The sequence below is a fragment of the Dipodomys spectabilis genome, unplaced genomic scaffold (genome assembly GCF_019054845.1).
Source record: "Dipodomys spectabilis isolate Male_0828 unplaced genomic scaffold, ASM1905484v1 ptg000043l, whole genome shotgun sequence".
In the NCBI taxonomy this organism is placed as follows: Eukaryota; Metazoa; Chordata; class Mammalia; order Rodentia; family Heteromyidae; genus Dipodomys; species Dipodomys spectabilis.
The window spans coordinates 26,547,414-26,568,906 of NW_024870720.1; the positions used below are offsets into that span (position 1 = coordinate 26,547,414).

The window sequence follows — 21,493 nt, forward strand, 5'->3', positions numbered from 1 at the left end:
GTTGTTTTTGTTTTGTTTGTGTATGTATATGCTGGTGCTGGGGCTTGAACTCAGGACCTAGGCACTATCCCTGAGCTGGTTTTGCTCAAGGCTAGAGCTCTACTACTTGAACCACAATGTCAGATTTTTCTGAGTAGTTTATTAGAGATAAAGAGTCTCGGATTTTTCTTTTTTTTTTTTTTTCTTTTTTTTTGGGTCCGGTCTTGGGGCTTGAACTCTGGGCCTGGGCGCTGTCCCTCAGCTCTTCAGCTCAAGGCTAGTGCTCTACCACTTGAGCCACAGCACCACTTCCAGCTTTTTCCTTTTTGCTTATGTGGTGCTGAGGAATCACACCCAGGGCCTCATGCATGCAAGGCAAGCACTCTACCACTGAGCCACCTTCCCAGCCCAAGAGTCTCGGATTTTTCTGCCTAGGCTGGCTTTGAACCATGATCCTCAGAACTCAGCCTCCAGAGTAGCCAAAATTACAGCCATGAGCCACCAGTACCCAGTCCTCATGGTTTTAAGTACTAAATTGTTAAAATGTTTTATTATATTACAGGACTAATTTTTCCTAGAAGAGGGAAGGATTGAGTCTTGGAAGGAAATTTATATTTTCGTATCTGTTCTGAAAGCATGAATAATTTTAAAACTATCTAAAGACCTAGGATTAGATCCTGAAAAGAATATTGACTAGATGGCAGGTGTGTGTGTGTGTGTGTGTGTGTGTGTGTGAGAGAGAGAGAGAGAGAGAGAGAGAGAGTGAGTGTGTTAAGGGAGCATTTATAGTATAAAGAATATTGAAATACTACTTTGTTTCTGTTTTTCTTGCCTTTAGCAAAGAAAACTTTCCTTGGACAAAATAAATCCTTCTGGGGACCTCTCGAACTTGTGGAAAAACTTGTTCCAGAAGCTGGAGAAATAACCGCAAGTGTTAAAGATCTTCCAGGACTTAAGTAGGTCTCAAGTTGAATTCTTCCTCTCAAGAAAAATATTCTTATTAATTTTTTGAAATAATAAGATACTAAAGATAATACCATAAAAATTTTATAACAATCCAAATCTACATTGTTGTTTTGAGTAATGTTATAAGAGAATTGTTATAATTTTCAAAATGTATGCCCTTCATGGATAATTATTAATCTAAGTGAGGTTGTCTTAATGTTAAAATACCAAACATTTCCTTTTTATTTAAAATACTTGTGAGAATCATTTAGTAGTAAGTCTCAAGAAATTTGATCTAAAGCGGTATCATGCCTAACTTGACTTTAGGAGAAAAATGGGGTTGAGAGCCACAATTAAAACAGCTGCCAAGTCCTGTAATCCTAGCTACTCAGGAGGCTGAAATCTGAGGATCACAGTTAGAAGCCAGCCCAGACAGGAAAATCCATGAGATTCTTCCATCCCAGGCAGGAAAATCCATGAGATTCTTATCTCTAATTAACCACCAGAAAACCAGAAAGTGGAGCTGTGGCTCAGAGTGGTAGAGCACTAGCTTTGAGCAAAAAGAGCTCTGGAACATAGCCCGGGCCCTGAGTTCAAGCTCTGCAAACAATATAAGTAAATAAATAAACAAACAAAGGCCATATTCTCAGACATGAGGAAGAAAAACAACAGCTGCCAAGTGCATTTTCAGAAGTAATATCTACAACCTGTCTTTACTTAATAAAAGTGTGGTGATCACCCTCCCACATAAAACTAGTTTAACTTTAACCAGAGGCCTAAATTGTCTGTGTATATATTCATGTTTAAGTACTTTTTATTCATACCAACTGATGATTTTTTTTTTATTTATTTTTTGGGGGGGCGTCCGGTCGTGGGGCCTGAACTCTGGGCCTGGGCGCTGTCCCTCAGCTCTTCAGCTCAAGGCTAGCGCTCTACCACTTGAGCCAAAAGCGCCACTTCCGGCTTTTTTCTTTTTGCTTATGTGGTGCTGAGGAATCAAACCCTGCGCCTCAGGCATGCAAGGCAAGCGCTCTACCTCTGAGCCACCTTCCCGGCCCTGATGATTTATTTATTAGTACTAAATTAATGAAACATTTCCAATTGGACCTCACAGGGGTCTTATCTTCCATTCGTCATCATATTTACTAATAAATTCCTTGCAAAAGCATTTTCTAACTCCCTCTGGGTCTTGTTATCCCACACAGAATTCCTTGCAGGAGGGTAAGGTGGCAGGGGTAGCAAGGAGCACATTAGTATGCTCCTTAACCTGGGAAACCATTAGCAAGAGCAGGTGACTCTGTTCCCCTTGTATTCTTAATGGTTTAGTTTCTGTGTTCTTGTAGGACCCCAGTAGGCAGAGGAAGAGCCTGGCTTCGATTGGCATTAATGCAAAAGAAACTTTCAGAATATATGAAAGCTTTGATCAATAAGAAGGAACTTCTCAGGTATGAAGAGTTTCATGAACTTTCTTCTTTCTTTGGTGTGTTCTCTACCGTAGATGAAAATTAAACCATACAAAGTTACTATTCCTTTTATTTTTTTGGGTCCAGTCGTGGGGCCTGAACTCTGGGCCTGGGCGCTGTCCCTCAGGTCTTCAGCTCAAGGCTAGCGCTTTACCACTTGAGCCACAGCACCACTTGTAGCTTTTTTCTTTTTGCTTATGTGGTGCTGAGGAATCGAACCCAGGGCCTCATGCATGCAAGGCAAGCGCTCTACCACTGAGCCACCTTCCCAGCCCTAAAGTTACTATTTCTATGTCAAAATCAGGTGACTCCCAACCTTTTCAATACTTTCTACTTAACTCACAAACATATCCCAAGTGGATGTGACTGTGGTATATGTAGCCCTGTGCAGGAAGGGCCCAAATTTTAATACCTCCAGAAAACAGGGGCGACTTTTGATATCTTAGCATATGTCCAGGCTCAGTAAGACAAGAAGTTGATATGTAGCACACAAAAATATTTCCAGGTGCATTCCAAATCTAAAGCCTGCCTGGTCTTTGTAGTGACACCCTTTTCTTCTGGTGGGAGCGGGGCGAGGAAGAAAAAAAGAAACTTCTCTACTTCTCTAGACATTCACACAGTGAAACCAAAGGATATTCTTAGGAGAGGATCACAAAGAAGGCTCAGTAGCTATATGCAGAGGAGCTTATAAAATAATATCAAAATGAACTCCAAGAAATGGAAACAAGAGGGTTTTTTTTCATTGTTGCTGTTTTCGCTTTCTGTACCCTAGTCTTGTTTCTAAGTTTAGCGGTTTTTGGTAAGGTGGAGGGACGCACAGAAAGGGTGGGACAGACAGTGAACAAATGCAGTAGTGATGCTCACTGGACACTGTTGAAAATGAACTATACAACTTTCGGGTGAGGGAGGGAAAAACCGGGAGAAAGCAAGGGAAGAGGTGACACTGTTCAGAGAAATATAATCATTTCCTGACTTACTGTAACCCCTTTTATATCACCTTTACAATATCCGTAGTGTGTATAGCGTGTGTGTGTGTGTGTGTGTGTGTGTGTGTGTGTGTGTGTGTGTGTGTGTGTGTGTGTGTGTGTGTAAAAACAAGATATTTATGGGATGGGGGCTGGGAAGGTAGCTCAGTGGTAGAGTGCTTACCTTGCATGCATGAGGCCCTGAGTTCGATTGCTCAGCACCACATAAGCAGAAAAAAGCTGGGGGCTGGGAAGGTGGCTCAGTGGTAGAGCACTTGCCTTGCATGCCTGAGGCCCTGGGTTCGATTCCTCAGCACCACATAAGCAAAAAAAAAATAGCTGGAAGTGGCACTGTGGCTCAAGTGGTAGAGCGCTAGCCTTGAGCTGAAGAGCTGAGGGACAGTGCCCGGGCCCAGAGTTCAGGCCCCACGACGGGCAAAAAAAAAAAAGATATTTATGGGGGTGGATATTAAGGCTGTGCACAGTGCCTCACACTTGCTAGGGAAGTACTCTACCACCTGAGCCACATACCTGCTATTTCTCCGTATTCATATAGACAACATAATGAAACACCAAATCCTGTTTGAAAAGTGAGGAGAGAGAAGGAATAGGAATATAATGGAGAGGATGGATTTATTCAGAGTACAGTGTATATATGCATAGTGATTATAATGATTGATGTATGTTAACTCAAAAATAATGCTTAACAATTATTAGCCCAAATTAATAGTGTAAAAGTAACATTTTGATTTTCTTTGTGTGTGTGTGTGTGTGTGTGTGTGTGCGCGTGCATGTGCGTGCGCGCGCCTGCGTACTGGCCCTAGGGCTTAAAATCAGGGCCTCCCTGAGTTTTTTTTCTCGATCACAGCTCCACTTCCAGGTTTTTAGTGGTTAACTGAGGTAAGAGTCTCATGGACTTTACCACCCAGGCTGGCTTTGAACCATGATGTTCAGATCTTAGCCTCCTAAGTTGTTAGGATTACAAGCATGAGTCACCCTCACTTGGCTGTGATATTCTTTTGAGAACTTTTGTTGTTTTACTCATTTGTTAACTGGATTGTTTGTTCTTTCTGTGTTTACTTTTTGTAGCTCTCTATATATTCTGAGTGTTAATCCTTTATTCGTGAATAGCTGTCAATTATTTTCTCCTATTTTATATTAATTATGGTAATTATATTTCCTTTGTTATGTAGAAGCTTTTTAATTTGACATAATACCATTTATCAATTTTTGTTATTGCCTGAGCAAATGTAGTCCTATTCAGAAAGGTACTGTATCTTCAGAAGTTTTCTCTATATCTTCCTTTAAGACTTTTCAAGTATCAGATCTTACATTTAGTTCTTTGATCTTTTATTTTTCTTTTTTTTCTTCTTTCTTTCTTTCTTTCTTTTTTTTTTTTTGTTGCTTGTGGGACCTGATCTCTGGGTCTGGGCGCTGCCCCTCAGTTCTTTAGCTCAAGGCTAGCATTCTACTACTTGAGCCACAGCATTACTTCTGGCTTTTTCTGCTTATGTGGTGCTGAGGAGTCGAACCCAAGGCCTCATGCATGCAAGGCAAGCACTCTAACCCTGAGCCACCTTCCAAGCCCCCTGTCATCTATTTTGAATCGACATTTTTGTTGTTTTTTTGTGGGTTATGAGACTTGAACTCAGGTCTGGTTGCTCAGTGCTAGCATTCTACCACTTTGAGCCACGGTGGCATTTCCAGTTTTCTAGTGGTTAATTGGAGATAAGAATCTCACAGACTTTCCTGCCAGGGCTGGCTTCAAATAGGGATCCGTAGATCACAGCATCCTGAGTAGCTTGGATTACAGGTATGAGCCACCAGCACCCAACTTTGAATTGAATTTTGCACTGAGTGGGATACAGGATTTTAGTTTCAGTCTTGTACATAGAATGTCCAGTTTCCCATCACCCTTTGTTGAAAAAACTCTTTTTTTTCTAAAATGTTTGTGGTGCCCTTGTTGAGATAAAGTGGCTGTATTTGTGGATTTTTTTTTCTGTATATGTGGACTTATCTTTGGTTCTTCTATTCTAGTCCATTGTTCTATATGTCTGTTTTTTGTGTCGCTACTGTGCTGTTTTTGCTACTATGATTGTGTAGTATAATTTTGTCAGGTATTATATCTCCAATATAGCTCTTTTTGCTTAAGATTGTTTCAGATTTTGTTTTATGCTTTTATATGTATTTTATGGAGGATTTTTTTGTTGTTGGAAAGGACATTGGAATCTTTATGGGAATTGAATCTGTAGATTGATTTTGGTTTTGCACAATATTTTGCCAATCTATAAACATAGAAGATCTTTCCTTCATCTCATGGCTTCTTCAATTCCAGAAGAAAAGTTTTTTATGGCGGTTTTAGACTCATAGCACTATTGAGCACAAAGTACAGAGATTTCTTAACACAACCACTGACCCTACATATACTTAGCCTCCTTTATTATCAACTTCCCACATCAGAATGAAACATTTGTTGTAACTGATGAACCTGTATTGACACATCATAGTTCACTTTAGCTTTCACTTTTGGGATTATACATCCTGTATATAGGTTTTAGATAAAATGTGTAACAGTATGCATCAGTGTCATTATAGTATCACAAATAATCCTTGTACTGCTCTAAAATTCCTCTAGGGTCTCCCTGCCTTACGTAACTCCTGGCCACACTGTTCCTCCTACTATGTCTGTGATTTTGTCTTTTTCAGAATGGCATATAGTTCTAATTATATAATGTATGACCTCTTCAACTGCATTTAAAGTTCCATCACATCTTTTTTTTTTTTTTGGGTCCGGTCGTGGGGCCTGAACTCTGGGCTTGGGCGCTGTCCCTCAGCTCTTCAGCTCAAGGCTAGCGCTCTACCACTTGAGCCACAGCGCCACTTCCGGCTTTTTCCTTTTTGCTTATGTGGTGCTGAGGAATCGAACCCAGGGCCTCATGCGTGCAAGGCAAGCACTCAACCACTGAGCCACCTTCCCAGCCCCCACCACATCTTTTCTTGGTTTGATAGTTCATTTTTTAGTGTTTGATAATATTCCTAGAACTATATGTAGCACAGATTATTTATTCACTATTGAATGGTATCTTAGTTGATTCCATGTTTTGGGAATTATGAACAAATATGCTATAATAAAAATCAGCTGTGACCCTAGCACGCAGGGGGCTGAGATTGGAGAATTATGGTTCAAAGCCAGCCCAGGCAGGAAAGCCCATGAGATTCTTATTTCCCATTAACCTCCCCCCCCCCACACACACACCCATAAGTAGAGATGTGTAGAGTGCTAACCTTGAGCAAAAAAGCTCAAAGCCTAGACAACACCCCGGCTTTGAGTTCAAGCCCCAGGAATGGTATCATAAAGAAAAAAAAAAATGCAACTTTTTTTTTTTTGTTGTCGGTTGTGGGGCTTGAACTCTGGGCCTGGGCGCTGTCCCTCAGCTCTTCAGCTCAAGGCGAGCGCTCTACCACTTGAGCTACAGCGCCACTTCCGGTTTTCTGGTGGTTTATTGGAGATAGGAGTCTCACGGCAGATCTCAGCCTCCTGAGTAGCTAGGATTACAGGCGTGAGCCACCAGCGCCCGGCTAAAAAAAAATGCAACTTTTGAGTAGACATTAAGTTTTTAGTACTTATGGATAAGTACCAATAAGCATGATTGTTAGATCATACTTAATTGGGTTTCACTGAAATTTTGGCATGTGTATTGGCCACCATAAGCAGCATTTGTCCAGCAGCTAATCATCTGTGGGGCATCAAAAATTTTTATCTGTTGAGAATTTTGAAGTATATTACTTCTTGGCTTTTTATTTCTTTTTGTTGTTGTTGTTGCTGTTCGCTTATTTCAAACCAGTAATAGTAATTTATTATCATTATGAAACATTATGTACTATATACAATTATATGTGCTATATTTTTGCATAACTGGTGGCACAGTGGTTTGTTTATACCAGCCTCACAGTACACCTGCAAGTAAAGTATTAAACTATGACTGACAGCTACTGGCTTTTTTATTTCTATTTTTAGGCTATCATCACATGCCCTATGGGATTCTGTGGGATTGGTTGTAGTAAAAGACCAAAACAACTGATCCCAGAAGAATCTCAGGGCTGAAGAAAATTAATTTTTGGCTAAACAAATATATAATGCATCCCTGTAGGGGCAAGGGATGTAGCCCTTTGATGTGCTTGCTTAATAGATATATGGACATGGGCTCCTTCTCCAGCACAACATACATACAAACATACATACCTATGTATTGTATGTACATAAATGGAAACAAAGCTGGGCATGATGGCACACCTCTGTAATCCCATCACTCAGGGGACTGAGCCAGGAAGATGTTGTATTGTAGGCCAACCTGCGCAGTCCAGGGAGAAGCTGTCTCCAAAAAAAGTATAGTTATTTAATAAAAGTTTATTTATTGAAATAGACACTAATAAAAACTTATTGAAATAGATACTGTTGAACCAAAGACAAATCTCAAGTTAAACAAAATGGTACAGTCTCTTTAGTATCCCTCAAGGAAACATGTATGGCCCTCTAAATAGTCTGAAAGGTCATGTACTTTTTTTTATACGAAGTTCTTAACAAATCAACAGCAGATAAAATTGTATGGTTCCTTTTTTTTTTTTTTTTTGGTCCGGTCGTGAGGCCTGAACTCTGGGCCGGGGCGCTGTCCCTCAGCTCTTCAGCTCAAGGTTAGCACTCTACCACTTGAGCCACAGCGCCACTTCCAGCTTTTTTCTTATGTGGTGCTGAGGAATCGAACCCAGGGCCTCAGGCATGCAAGGCAAGCACTCTACCACTGAGCCACCTTCCCAGCCCCAAAATTGTATGGTTTCTTATGTGTATCTTTTGCTTGCTTCAATGTTTTGTTTTGTTTTTTTCTGCAGTGAAAACCGATTTTACTTAATAATGAAAGAAAATGTTCACTTAGAAAAGTTTTAAGTTGGGCTAGGAAGGGGGCTCAGTGGTAGAGTGCTTGCCTCACATGCATGAGGCCCTGGGTTTGATTCCTCAGTACACATAAGCAGAAAAGGCCGAAGTGGCACTGTGACTCAAGTGGTAGAGCGCTAGCCTTGAGCTAAAGAGCTGAGGGACAGGACCCAGGCCAGAGTTCAGGCCCCACAAAAAGAAAAAAGAAAAGTTTTAAATCATTTTCAAACTATTGTGCCTGTTGCTTATTAGACAGCTTTTATTTTTTTTTTATTCTTTATTTTTTTTTAATTTTATTTTATTTTATTTGAGAACATAGTGTACAGAGGGGTTACAATTACATGGGCAGGATAATGCATACATTTCTTACCAAGCATTGCAGCCTCCTCCTTTGTTTACCCTTCACCTCCCTTCCCAGCCTCCCTCCTCCCCCCCCCCAATCATTCCCCCCCTCCCCCCCCCCCCACCGACATTGTAAAGCTGGTTTTGACATGACATTTTGTACTTCTCATTGTTGCAACAGGTCCACCTGAATCCTTAAACGACTTGTTTGTCCCCGTCTCCTCCACATGTTATACTGACATCAAATATAGTGAAAGCGGGGGTTACACTGTGGGGGAGGGACTTACAAAGCAACAAAGAAATAATCTTATAAATGCAATTAGACAGCTTTTAATAATTAGTCAAAAATAAGTATGGGTATGGCCCAATGGTAGAATGTTTGCCTAGTATTCATAAGGACCTGAGTTCAATATCTAACACTACCCAAATATATATATATATATATATATTTAAATATAATATGTGTAGATGTAATTCAACAGTTTATATGTTTTAAGATGTTTATTCATTTCATTGAACGAATTTTTTGCTAAAATAGAATATAAAGACATTTTAACAAACAAGCCAAACAAAATTTTACATACCTAAAAGATAACAAATTTATCCCACAGTACATGTAAAGGTCACAAAGTCTGATTGCTTACTTCAAGCACACTGTTATTCTGAGTACACCTTTTTTTTTTTTTTTTTTGTCTGTCCTGGGGCTTGAAATCTGGCCCTGAGTGCTGTCCCTGAGCTCTTCAGCTCAAGGCAAGCACTCTACCACTTGAGCCACAGTGCCACTTCCCGTTTTCTGGTGGTTTATTGGAGATAAGAGTCTCACAGACTTCCCTGCCCAGGCTGGCTTTGAACTGTGATCCTCAAATTTCAGCCTCCTGAGTAGCTAGGATTACAGGCGTAAACCACCAGCATCCAGCTTGAGTATATCTTTTTAAGCCAGAGCATCTCATGATCTAGTATATTCTTGTGCCTGTTACCTAATTTTTTTCTTTTTTAATTCCATTATCATGTATGACCATGTGAAACCATGAGGTGGCATTTTTCTCACCTTACTTCATGATTGTATCACCAGATTTTGAAGTTGTATTGAAGAGTTTTCTGTGAATTTCATTACAGTGAATTCTATGAGCCCAATGCTCTCATGATGGAGGAGGAAGGAGCCATAATTGCTGGTTTGTTGGTGGGTTTGAATGTCATCGACGCCAATTTCTGTATGAAAGGAGAAGATCTGGACTCTCAGGTATAGGAAACATATTCATTTAGCCACTCTGAGGATTTGATTTGATTAGGTTTTGTTAGCCAAGTTAGAGGAGATTCTGTGAGTCATAAATCCATTTACTTTCATTTCAGTATGGATATAAAAAAATTAGATTTTGTTTTGCTGAATTTTCAAAATCTCAACTTGGCTGTCACCTCTGTGACTAAAAAGTTAGCAGTTAGTTGTGAAAGCTCAGAAGCCAACTCTTAGTTTCAAATTCTTTATTTTCTACCTAGATACTGTCATTACTCAGTGTTTGTATGTGTGTGCTTTTAGATGACTTGATTTAACATATAGATTTTTTTTAAAAAGCATTTAGGATTATTATGGGTAATTAAGGAGTAGTAAATGTAATTCACTTAAAACTGAAACTTATATATGTAGTAATTGTTCAATATGTAAAGAGCCTGCTTTCATTATGACTATTTCTTGTCCCTTGTATATGAAATACCATGATGATTTTGTTACATAGCTTAGTATGATTTGGGGTTTTTTTAAAGTACATCACAAAATGATAGTCTTGGGAAAATAAACATATATACATCAAAAGACTAGACACAAATGCTAGCAGAGGTCATCTTGGGATGGTTGAGACTATGCATAAAGTTACTCCTAAAGGTAAATATAAATTCAGTAGCAGAATGCCTGAAGTAAGTAAAAGAAACCTTAAAGCTTATTTATCTTAAGCCATTTATCTCCTAGCCCTCTTAACTTAATCTTGATTCTTATTAACTTGTCAAATTTTGACTATTCACAGTAAAACATTAAATTTTTATCATAAATTCTTGGTAATTGTATTTTCATATTATTATTATAAGTGCTTTGGGAAAAGTCTATAGTCTTATATTAAATTCTGAAAATTCTCTGTAGGTTGGAGTTATAGATTTTTCCATGTATCTGAAGGATGGGAACAGCAGTAAAGGTAGTGAAGGGTATGTAAAAAAAAAGTTTTTTTCTCTGATATTATTTCCTTTCCTTTTAGTAGTGTTTAAAGTTTATGTCAATATTGATTTAACAGACTTGCCAAAAGAAGTCTTTATGTGGGCTGGGAAGGTGGCTCAGTGGTAGAGCACTTGCCTTGCATGCATGAGGCCCTGGGTTCGATTCCTCAGCACCACATAAGCAAAAAGAATGCCAGAAGTGGCGCTGTGGCTCAAGTGGTAGAGCGCTAGCCTTGAGCTGAAGAGCTGAGGGACAGCGCCCAAACCCAGAGTTCAGGCCCACCACCGGACCCAAAAAAAAAAAAAGAAGTCTTTATGTTGTCATTGATAAAACCTTGCCAAAAATTCTTCTTACTACTAAATGCTAAATGATTTTTAGTTGAATGATTTCCTAGTTACCTGGTTCAGGGCAAAAGTTTTTAAGGAAATTCAGTTCTCAAACTGGGCATGTTCTCATAATACTACACAACATTCAAGAGACTGAAGCAGGAAGATCAAAATTCTAGGGCCAGCTTGGACTAGAAGAAAAGAACACAACTCCTCATCTCTTAGTTTTTTAAAACATAGATAGGCTGAGTAAGGTGAGATATATTGCCATACTAGCACTTGTGAGGCTGAGATAGAAGGTTCTCAAATTTGAGGTATCTTGTCATGACCAAACCCTGCCTTCAAAAAAAAAAAAAGATATTCATTATGGTGCTTGGTGATTATGGATCAGAAATGCATCTTATAATCTTTACATATTTAACAATTGAAAGCATTATTACTCTTAATAGGGTCTTCCTTCCCTTCCTTCCTTCCTTCCTTCCTTCCTTCCTTCCTTCCTTCCTTCCTTCCTTCCTTCCTTTTTCTTTTTTTTGAGACTCAGGGTCTTTCTATATGTCCCAAGCTGACCTGAAACTGATGGGCCTCCTGTCTCAGCCTCCTGAGTGCTGAGAATAACAGATGTGTCCAGTGAGTCTGATGTTCTTATCCCTAAACATTGAACTGATTATATCACTTGTTCTTCTGGAAGTTGTATAGGCATGTAGAAGTAATTTAGACTTGCAGCTAAAGAATTAGTTTAGCTTGTATATATTATAGATTAGTTGGTCCTACAAGCAAACCTCTTTTTTTCACACATCATTTTCTCATACATTTGATCTTTTTGAATGCTTTTAATACCATTCACTTTCAATGTAAACAGCACTTAAAGGTAAACCTATAGCCTTTGTGAATATCTGTTACACCACTGTGAATTTAATTTGATTCCTATGACAAATGTAAATTGTTGCTATAAATACAGCTGCAAAATGTGTTCATATGACAAGAAAATTTTAATCTTTAAGTGTGTGTAAATAGAAAACATTTACCTATATCCTAAGTTATTATTAAGGTCCATAAGCTGTAACAGAACTTTGTTTTTTGGTTTCTTGAGACAGAATAGCTTAGCAAGGCTGGCCTAAAAACCTTGACCTCCTACCTCAGCCTCTCAAGTACTAGGATTGAATATATGTACTGTGGTTGGCCTTAAAATGGCTTTATTATTTCTTTTCTTTTTTTTTTTTTTTGGGGGGGGGGGGTCAGTCATGGGACTTGAACTCTGGGCCTGAACGCTGTCCCACAGTTTTTAGCTCAAGTTTAGTGCTCTATCACTTGAGCCACTGCAGCACTTCTGGTTTTCTGAGTGGTTTATTGGAGATAAGAGTCTCATGGACTTTTCCTGCCCGAGCTGGCTTTGAACCACTATCCTCAAATCTCAGCCTCCTGAGTAGCTAGGATTACAGGCATAAGACACCAGCGCCTGGCTACTTTTCTATTAGTGTGTGTGCGTGCGTGCGTGCGTGCGTGCGTGCATGTGTGTGTGTGTGTGTATGTGTGTTAGGGGTTTTAAACTCCCAGGGCCTCATTCTGGCTTGCTCTCATTCTGGCTTGCTAAACAAATTGTCTACCACATGAAAACCAGCCCTCTTTTGCTTTAGCTTTGTTTTGGGGTTTGTTATTTAGACTCTTTGCCCAAGACAGCCTTGTCCTATTATTATACTAATGCTTCCTGCCAAGTTGGGATTGCTATAGTAAACCACAATACTCAGCTTGTTTTGCTGAGATGGAGTCTCTTTAACTTTTTGCTTGGGTTGGCCTTGAACTGTGATTCACCTAATCTCTCCCTCTCAAGTAGCTTGGTTTCAAGCACAAGCCACTGCATTTGGCTATTTTAGGGGTGGGACAGTCTTGGAGTTTAAACTGAGGCCCTGGGTACTGTCCCTGAGTTTTTTTGCTCAAGGATAGTGCTCTACCCCTTGAGCCACATCTCCACTTCTGGGTTTTTGGTGGTTAATTGGAGACAAGAGTGTCATAGACTTTCCTGCCTGGGCTGGCTTCAAACCACAATACTGATATCTCATTACAGGCCATTAGTACTTGGTTTCTATTCTATTTTTAAGCTTTTGAGTCTCTTGTTGATTTGTCCAAGTAGTGATACATCAAATCTATTTTCTGGCGCAGTATATTAATATCCCAGTTTTCTTGTCATGTTTTATAAAAAGTTAGGACAAAAGAAATCTTAATGTATCTTTTGTCATTTATTACATTTCTGTTTTCTTTCTCCTCTAGGGATGGTCAGATTACTGCAATTCTGGACCAGAAGAACTACGTAGAAGAACTCAACAGACATTTGAAGTAAAGAATGAATAAGTATTCTTTTACTGGAGATTCATTGTAGAAGAGGGGAAATGTAAAACAGTGATCAACAAAGAAAAATTCAGCTAATGTTTGGCAAATATGTGTATAAATCCTGCTTGCCAATCATAGAATTAAACACTAGATGAATAAGACTTCCCTATTTTGGTGACCTTTAGTGAAAGGCAGTACAAGAGTATTATGAAATTATAGTTCTTGTAGTTAAATAAATACATTCAATCAAGAATTTAAAAACAAATGACCTATAGAAGTTAAACCCCTACACTGCAGGACTGGTCTTGGGTAACTCACTCATTCATCAGTGTAGTTATTCTAGATTCGTCATATCACTTGCTACCTTACATTTCTCTCTTAACACATTGAATTGATAGTATTAATTCACCCCCTCTTCATCATCACTTTTATTTATCAAGTGCTGAGTGTTTTTAGTATACTCTAAAACATGAAGTTTCCTCTGTATTAAAGAGAGCAATTCAAATGCTAATGATAGCTAGGTATGTAGCTCAAGTGGCAAAGCACCTTCCTAGCAAGCATGAAGCTCTGACTTCAATCTCCAGTACTGAAGCCCTTTATGTCCTTGTTATTCTAAAGAGTATTCAGAAGAATTATTAATATATCCACTAATGGTTATCTTGTTTATAGGTTGTAGAATTTTCATGTTCCATTATAAATGCCATTTTTAATAAGACTTACAATGTGATTACATGAGAATTAATACAAATTTTGATTAATCTTAGTTCTAGCTAACAAACACAAGAACCGTTTGAGTTAGTTTTCTCTGAGAACCACGAACTAATAATGATAATGAAAACTCAGCCAAGCAAAGACACACCTACAATTGACAATGAAACATAAATCAGACACTACTATTTACTTTTTGCATGTTTTTGTACTAGGGATACCTAACACATTAGGTGTTGAAATGAGCAAATGAAACATACAAGTAAAATAATTTTTAAGAGTTATTGGCACACTTAGTCTATGTAGCCTCTTATTGTCATATATAGGTAAACCTTAAAATTTACAGTGTAGTATATTAGCTTTTATTCTATTGAACAAATAGTGAATATAATTTTTTTCTTTTTTCTTTTTTTTGGTCAGTTGTGGGGCTTGATCTCTGAGCCTGGGCACTGTCCCTGAGCTCTTCAGCTCTACCACTTGAGCCACAGTGCCACTAACAGTTTTCTGGTGGTTAATTGGAGATAAGAGTCTCACGGACTTTCTTGCCCAGGCTGGCTTTGAACCTTGATCCTCAGATCTCAGACTCCTAAGTAGCTAGGATTATAGGCGTGAGCCACCAGTGCCTGGCTGTGAATATAATTTCTAGTACTGAAGACTTACTCATTAAGTTAAGGCTAGCACATCCCTTTGTACACTACCTTAGTGCCTACAAGTTCACCCAGAATTATAGACATTAGAAAATGAATGGTAAGCACGATATATGTATTTAAAAAGGAAAATATGGTATTGTTCTTTAAAAGAGATCATATTGGGGATTTTCTTCTCTTTGTAGTGCTACTGTAAACAACCTTCAGACAAAAGTAGACACATTAGAAAAAGCAAACACTAAACTGACTGAAGAGGTAAGTATATGGGAAATTCTTACTATAAAATTGAAGAATGTGCAATAGTAGAACCTGTGAAACACTGGAAATGGTTTGATTGTTCAGATAATGTGTACTTCAGTATATAATTCCTTGTCCTAATAGACCAGTTGGCTTATCCTAGATTCTCATTTTCTTAGTTGGACTACATAGGCATATTAACCTGGCTAATCAAGTATCTTTTATGTGAAAATTTTGTCTGGGCAAGTCAGCAGTAAGTACTGAGCAGATAGCATGACACTCATTGTTTATTCCTTCAACAAACATTTTAAGCATCATTTATGTACTATGTGTTCTAGACTGGCAAGCTCTAGGCCCTCTGTTATTTTTTCCTTGCAAAATGTAAGCAGTGTTGGTCAGAAGACTGCTGACCTCTGCTTACATGCCATGTGATTTAACGCGTGCTCCTGACTAAGTCAGTCACCTGACCTATAAGATGCGGCGTTTCCTCACTGGCACATGAGGGTGCTGATACTTCCCCATTCAGTCTCATAATTATTCTGAACATCTGATATGAATGTAAATGTGAAAACCTTTAGAAAAGTCTCTGAAACAAGAAGAGAAAAAAAATAACCTCAAGACTTCATGCTGTCTCGCTTGGCTTCTTCCGTCAAAGCTGGCACCATACCTCTACTTCCAGCCTCATGGAGTTTTTTGGGTTTTTGTTTTTGTTGTTCTTGTTGTTGTTGCCTGTGGGGCTTGAACTCTAGGCCTGGGCACTGTCCCTGCACTCTTCAGCTCAAGGCCTGCACTCTACCACTTGAGCCACAGTGCCACTTCCCAGTGGCACTGAGGAATTGAACCCAAGGCCTCATGCATGTGAGGCACGCACTCTACTGCTGAGCCACCTTCCTAGCCCCTTTCATGTTTTATCTGATTAGTAAAAGCAATTTTTCCTCAAAGAAGGTTAAGTTAGCTGGGCACTGGTGGCTCACACTAGTCCTAGCTCCTCAAGAAGTTGAGATCTGAGGATCCCAAGTCAAAGCCAGCCAGGGCAGGAAGGTAAGTGAGACTCTAATCTCCAGTTAACCACGAGAAAACTGGAAGTGAGCTGTGGCTCAAAGTGATAGAGTACTAACCTTGAGCAAAAGAGCTGAGGAATAGCTTCCAGGCCCTAAGTTCAATCCCTTAGACCAAAAAAAGGTTATGCTGTCAGCAGATTAGATTGTTTAGAATCTTAAGTAAAATTATCCAGGTTTCAAAGACTGTACTTTCTCTGTTTCTAATTATAATGGTCCCATTAGGTACAGTCAGATTTTTTTTTTTAAGGGAAAGGGAGGGGGCTCAGTCCTGGGGTTTGAACTCAGGGCCTGAGTGCTGTTCCTGAGCTTCTTTTGCTCAAGACTAGCTCTTTATCACTTGAGCCACAGCTTCACTTGCAACTTTTTTGGTAGTTAATTGGAGATAAGAATCTTACAGACTTTACTGCCTGGGCTGGCTTTGACCCACCATCCTCAGATCTTAGCCCCCTGAGTAGCTAGGATTACAGGTATGAGCCACTGGTGCCCAGTTGAGGAATCATATTCAGAATGTCTTATGGAGGATTCACAATGGTATGAAGTAGCTTCTTTATTAAATATTTTAGAAATAGCTATTCTTACTCAACAATAATCTGTTAACATCTAGCCATAGAAAAGAAATTTCATGGGGCTGGGAAGGTGGCTCAGTGGTAGAGCGCTTGCCTTGCATGCCTGAGGCCCTGGGTTCGATTCCTCAGCACCACATAAGCAAAAAGAAAAAAGCCGGAAGTGGCACTGTGGCTCAAGTGGTAGAGCACTAGCCTTGAGCAGAAGAGTTGAGGAACAGCGCCCAGGCCTCAGAGTTCAGGCCCCACGACTGGACTCCCCTCCTCCCCCCCACAAAAAAAAGAAGAAAAGAAAAGCAATTTCACAATAAATCACTAATAGAGCCAGGCATGGTGACAGAAGGCTGAGGCAGAAGGAATGAGCATGAAAGTGATGGCTAACAAACCGAAAGCTATCTCCTACTCAGTTAATAAAAGAATAAAGTGTCATTTAAAATTGATATCAACAAAACTTTTATCAACAGCTTGCTGTTGCAAACAACAGAATCATTACCCTACAAGAAGAAATGGAACGTGTTAAAGAAGAAAGCTCATACATACTAGAATCCAATCGCAAGGTGAGTCTTCACTGGGTTCATAACATAGTCACAGAGAGCATGTGAGCAATAGGAAGGAATCTCTAGAGCGGCCACAGGTGTTTGCACACATCACTCACACTGTCTCTTCCTAGCCTCCATATGTAACTGGGGTTTGGGGAAGCTATGTTCCCTCACCTTCAACATGTTCCACTTCACTGGCACTTACATGTTTAGACCTAAGTAAAGACTAGTTTCTTATTTTTATGTACTAATGATTTTTATTGCATCCATCCAGCAGTAATACAGAGAATTATTTTCACATTATGCTACTGTGTTTTAGAAGTGGTACCACTACACCCAGCCACTATGCTTGCCCATAGGGTCTCTGCCTTCCAAATAGCCAGGATACAGGCTTGAGTGATAGACTGGACTTGAGTTTTGTTTTGTTTTTTATTGTCCTAATTCATTCTTATGTCTGCTTAGTTATCACCATTTTTCTTTACTAAATAGCAATACTAGTATCTGCTACTAATTTTATATCAGTTATTTAAATGCATCATTTATTTAAATTATTTAAATATGCACTATTTTACTTGTTTTCAAGGGTCCTAAACCAGACAGAACTACAGAAGGACAAGCACTAAGTGAAGCAAGAAAGCACTTAAAGGAGGAGACACAATTACGGCTGGTAAACTCTGCTTAAGTTCTAATAGCTCAGAAAAACATGGAAAGGTACTAGCCAACTCAGAGGTGGAAAGGTACTAGGCCTGCTTAGAGATGTCACCTGACAGGCAGTGATTGGAAACATCATAGCATTTTACTGCTATTTTTATAAAGTTTATAAAAATTTTCCTGGCTCTTTTCAACCAACATTCCCTGTAATGCTTTCTCAATCCATTTTCTGAATGTCCACAACAGCAGTAAGATTTTCCAGGCTTCTTTTTTTGGTTTTAAAACTATACAATCCCCACTACTGCCACAGTCCTCATGTCTGCAGTAATTCTGATATGTCCCTTGGGAGGAGGCAGCTGCTCCTCCCATACTAAGAATCATAAATATAAAATTATATGCTTATTTTTAGCTTTTACTTCTAAGTTTATTCTTTTTTTCTAAATATATATTTTTTATTGTAAAGAAACTGTACAGAGGGGTTACAGGGTTGCAAGGTAATGAGTATATTTCCTATCCAGCATTGTTACCCCCTCCTTTGTTTTTCCCCTACCATCCCTTTCCTCCCCACCTCCTAACTCCTCCCTCCCCCTCCCTCTAAATTTATTCTTGATCTTAGTTGTAAATAAGAAAGTTTATCATCCAGTATTACTCTTATGTGTTTTTTTATAAATTAAAATATACATATAAATATATATATATGTTTATAAGACAGTATGATTTATAAAAGGGTCACTCATAGTACCACTAAGAATAAGGAAAATCATGATGAAAGTCCCCTCCATTATACATCAGTATAAGTACACCAATTAAAAAATGAATGGGGAAAAGTTTGATAATCTGGGGTGTTTTAATTTTACTAAAAAGTTATTGCAGGGGCTGGGAAGGTGGCTCAGTGGTAGAGCGCTTGCCTTGCATGAATAAGGCCCTGGGTTCGATTCCCCAGCACCACATAAGCAAAAAGAAAAAAAGTCGGAAGTGGCGCTGTGGCTCAAGTGGTAGACTGCTAACCTTGAGCTGAAGAGCTGAGGGACAGCGCCCAGGCCCAGAGTTCAAGCCCCATGACTGGACCTCAAAAAAAAAAAAAAAAAAAAAAGTTATTGCAGATTAACAATATATAACAGAAGTTCAGGTTTCCTGAAAACACAAGTTGGTTATCTTAATATCTTTAAAAGAATTACTATTTACTATCTTGTGTTTGTAAATCAGATCCTAAAGTATGTTTTTAGAGGTTTCCTAGTAAAAAAGAAACATGTTAGGGCTGGGAAGGTGGCTCAGTGTTAGAGCACTTGCCTTGCATGCCTGAGGCCCTGGGTTCGACTCCTCAGCACCACATAAGCAAAAAAGAAAAAAGGCAGAAATGGCGCTGTGGCTCAAGTGGTAGATCACTAGCCTTGAGCTGAAGAGCTGAGGGACCGCGCCCAGGCCCAGAGTTCAGGCCTCACGACAGGACCCAAAAAAAAACCATGTTAGTATTATGAGAAGTAGTATGGTAATTTTTCGCCATAATCATATGAAAAGGGTCTCAGCTAAATGGCACATAACACAAATTTAAATTTTTTTATATTTCTATCCCACTAAGATAAATATTAAGAAGGCAAGAAACTAAGAAACTAGGCAAGTTCCAACGTATACACTCAGTACAACATGAACACAGAAGAAACTCAGTCTTTTTTGTTTGTTTGTTTGTTTGGCATGGGGCTTGAACTCTGGGCCTGGTTTCTATCCCTCAGCTCTTCAGCTCAAGGCAAGCGCTCTACCATTTAAGCCACAGCGCCACTTCCGGTTTTCTAGTGGTTTATTGGAGCTAAGTGTCTCACAGACTTTCCTTGCCCAGGCTGGCTTTGAAACGTGATCCTCAGATCTCAGCCTCCTGAGTAGCTAGGATTACAGGCGTAAGCCACTGGAGCCCTGCTGAAACTCAGTCTTTTGTTGTCTTTTTTTTAATCTAACTAATGTTGTAGTATTAATGGTTGAACAAAAAGAGTTTGATCTTAAGTGTACCTAAAAGTTCAGTTAGCCATGTTGACCAGGAGATGTTACCTTAGGAACCCAGAGTGTCTTATGAATCCCTGGGCTCTTGAATGTATCAACACCATTCAGTTTTGGTACAGTTTTCAGTTTTATTCAGTCCTGAATGTTTTACCAGTTTTTAGATATTCTGGTAATGAGACTTACTAGTTATCTTAATATCTGTTAAAGGGCTGGGAAGGTGGCTCAGTGGTAGAGCACTTGCCTTGCATGCATGAGGCCCTGGGTTCGATTCCTCAGCACCACATAAGCAAAAAAGAAAAAAGCCAGAAGTGCTCCTGTGGCTCAAGCGGTAGAGCGCTAGCCTTGAGCTGAAGAGCTGAGGGACAGCGCCCAGGCCCAGAGTTCAGGCCCCACAACCGGACCCCCAAAAAAAAAAAAAATATCTGTTAAAGTGTGTAATTACGTTCCTTGGCCTGGCAAGTTTTTCAGGTTTGCATACATTTGGTCAAATGTTAAAATTCCTACCCTATATATTATTCTTGTTGTCATTGTCTCTGGAAATGGATGATGGTTTATGACTTATATGCCAGTATATTCAGACCAGAGGGTTTTGGTCAACCTTTTCCTATGAAATGTTATGATTTGTACCTAGTTAATGAAAGAGTGTAAGCAGTGTTATTTATCTTTGGGGACAGGATGTTGAAAAAGAACTGGAAATCCAGATCAGCATGAGACAGGAGATGGAACTTGCTATGAAGATGCTGGAGAAAGATGTCTGTGAGAAGCAAGATGCCCTGGTGTCTCTGAGGCAGCAACTTGATGATCTCAGGGCTCTCAAGCATGAACTAGCCTTTAAGCTACAGGTAGAGGAAATATGAATAGATACATGGTCATTCTGAAATCTTAGGGCTTCCCTCCAGCCCTTCTTGTTTTATAAATATAAGAGTCACATGTTATTTTGAGGCCAGATGCCAATAAACTACCTTTTAAGAATCTATTAAGGGGGCTGGGAAAGTGGCTCAGTGGCAGAGCGCTTGCCTTGCATGCCTGAGGCCCTGGGTTCGATTCCCCAGCACCACATAAGCAAAAAGAAAAAAACCGGAAGTGGAGCTATGGCTCAAGTGGTAGAGCACTAGCCTTGAGCTGAAGAGCTGAGGGACAGCGCCCAGGCCCCGAGTTCAGGCCCCAGGACCGGACCCAAAAAAATAAAAAGAATCTATTAAGTCGGGTGCTAGTGGCTCACATCCATAATCCTAGCTACTCAGGAGGCTGAGATCTGAGGATCAAGGTTCAAAGGCAGCCTGGGCAAAAATGTCCACAAGACTCTCATCTCCAATTAAATACCAAAAAATTCCAAAGTAGAGCTATGGCTGAAGTGGTAGAGAGTACTAGCCTTGAGCAAGAAAGCTGAGGAACAGCATCCAGGCTCTGAGGTCAAGCCCCAGGACCTACAAAAAAAATCAAGACCATTTTTCATACAAAAGATCTTTTATTCTATGGCATTGTGTCTATTCTCTAGCCTAACAAATAGCTGTTGTTATTATAAGGATGTATATAACAATATTAGTTTTTAACTAATTTTTTCCATTGTGAATTTCCACTAATCATTAAGTTAAAAGCATATGTTTTATATATCTTTTC

The 21,493-nt window shown here is 39.4% G+C and overlaps 1 protein-coding gene across 11 annotated transcripts in view; it reads left to right on the forward strand.

Moving 5' to 3' along the window:
- Rufy3 (RUN and FYVE domain containing 3) overlaps positions 1-21,493 on the forward strand; it is a 75,439-nt gene that overhangs the window by 40,214 nt on the left and 13,732 nt on the right. For all 11 annotated transcript variants that reach the window (XR_006147231.1, XM_042678120.1, XM_042678121.1 and 8 more), the window contains exons 3-11: positions 818-935; positions 2,268-2,369; positions 9,741-9,864; positions 10,753-10,814; positions 13,416-13,481; positions 15,016-15,085; positions 17,156-17,248; positions 17,814-17,897; positions 20,548-20,715. Coding sequence is in view for 10 of the 11 variants with exons in the window: in XM_042678120.1 (XP_042534054.1) it covers positions 818-935; positions 2,268-2,369; positions 9,741-9,864; positions 10,753-10,814; positions 13,416-13,481; positions 15,016-15,085; positions 17,156-17,248; positions 17,814-17,897; positions 20,548-20,715 (887 nt within the window). In the remaining variant the exon portion in view is untranslated. The remainder of the gene's footprint in view (positions 1-817; positions 936-2,267; positions 2,370-9,740; positions 9,865-10,752; positions 10,815-13,415; positions 13,482-15,015; positions 15,086-17,155; positions 17,249-17,813; positions 17,898-20,547; positions 20,716-21,493) is intronic.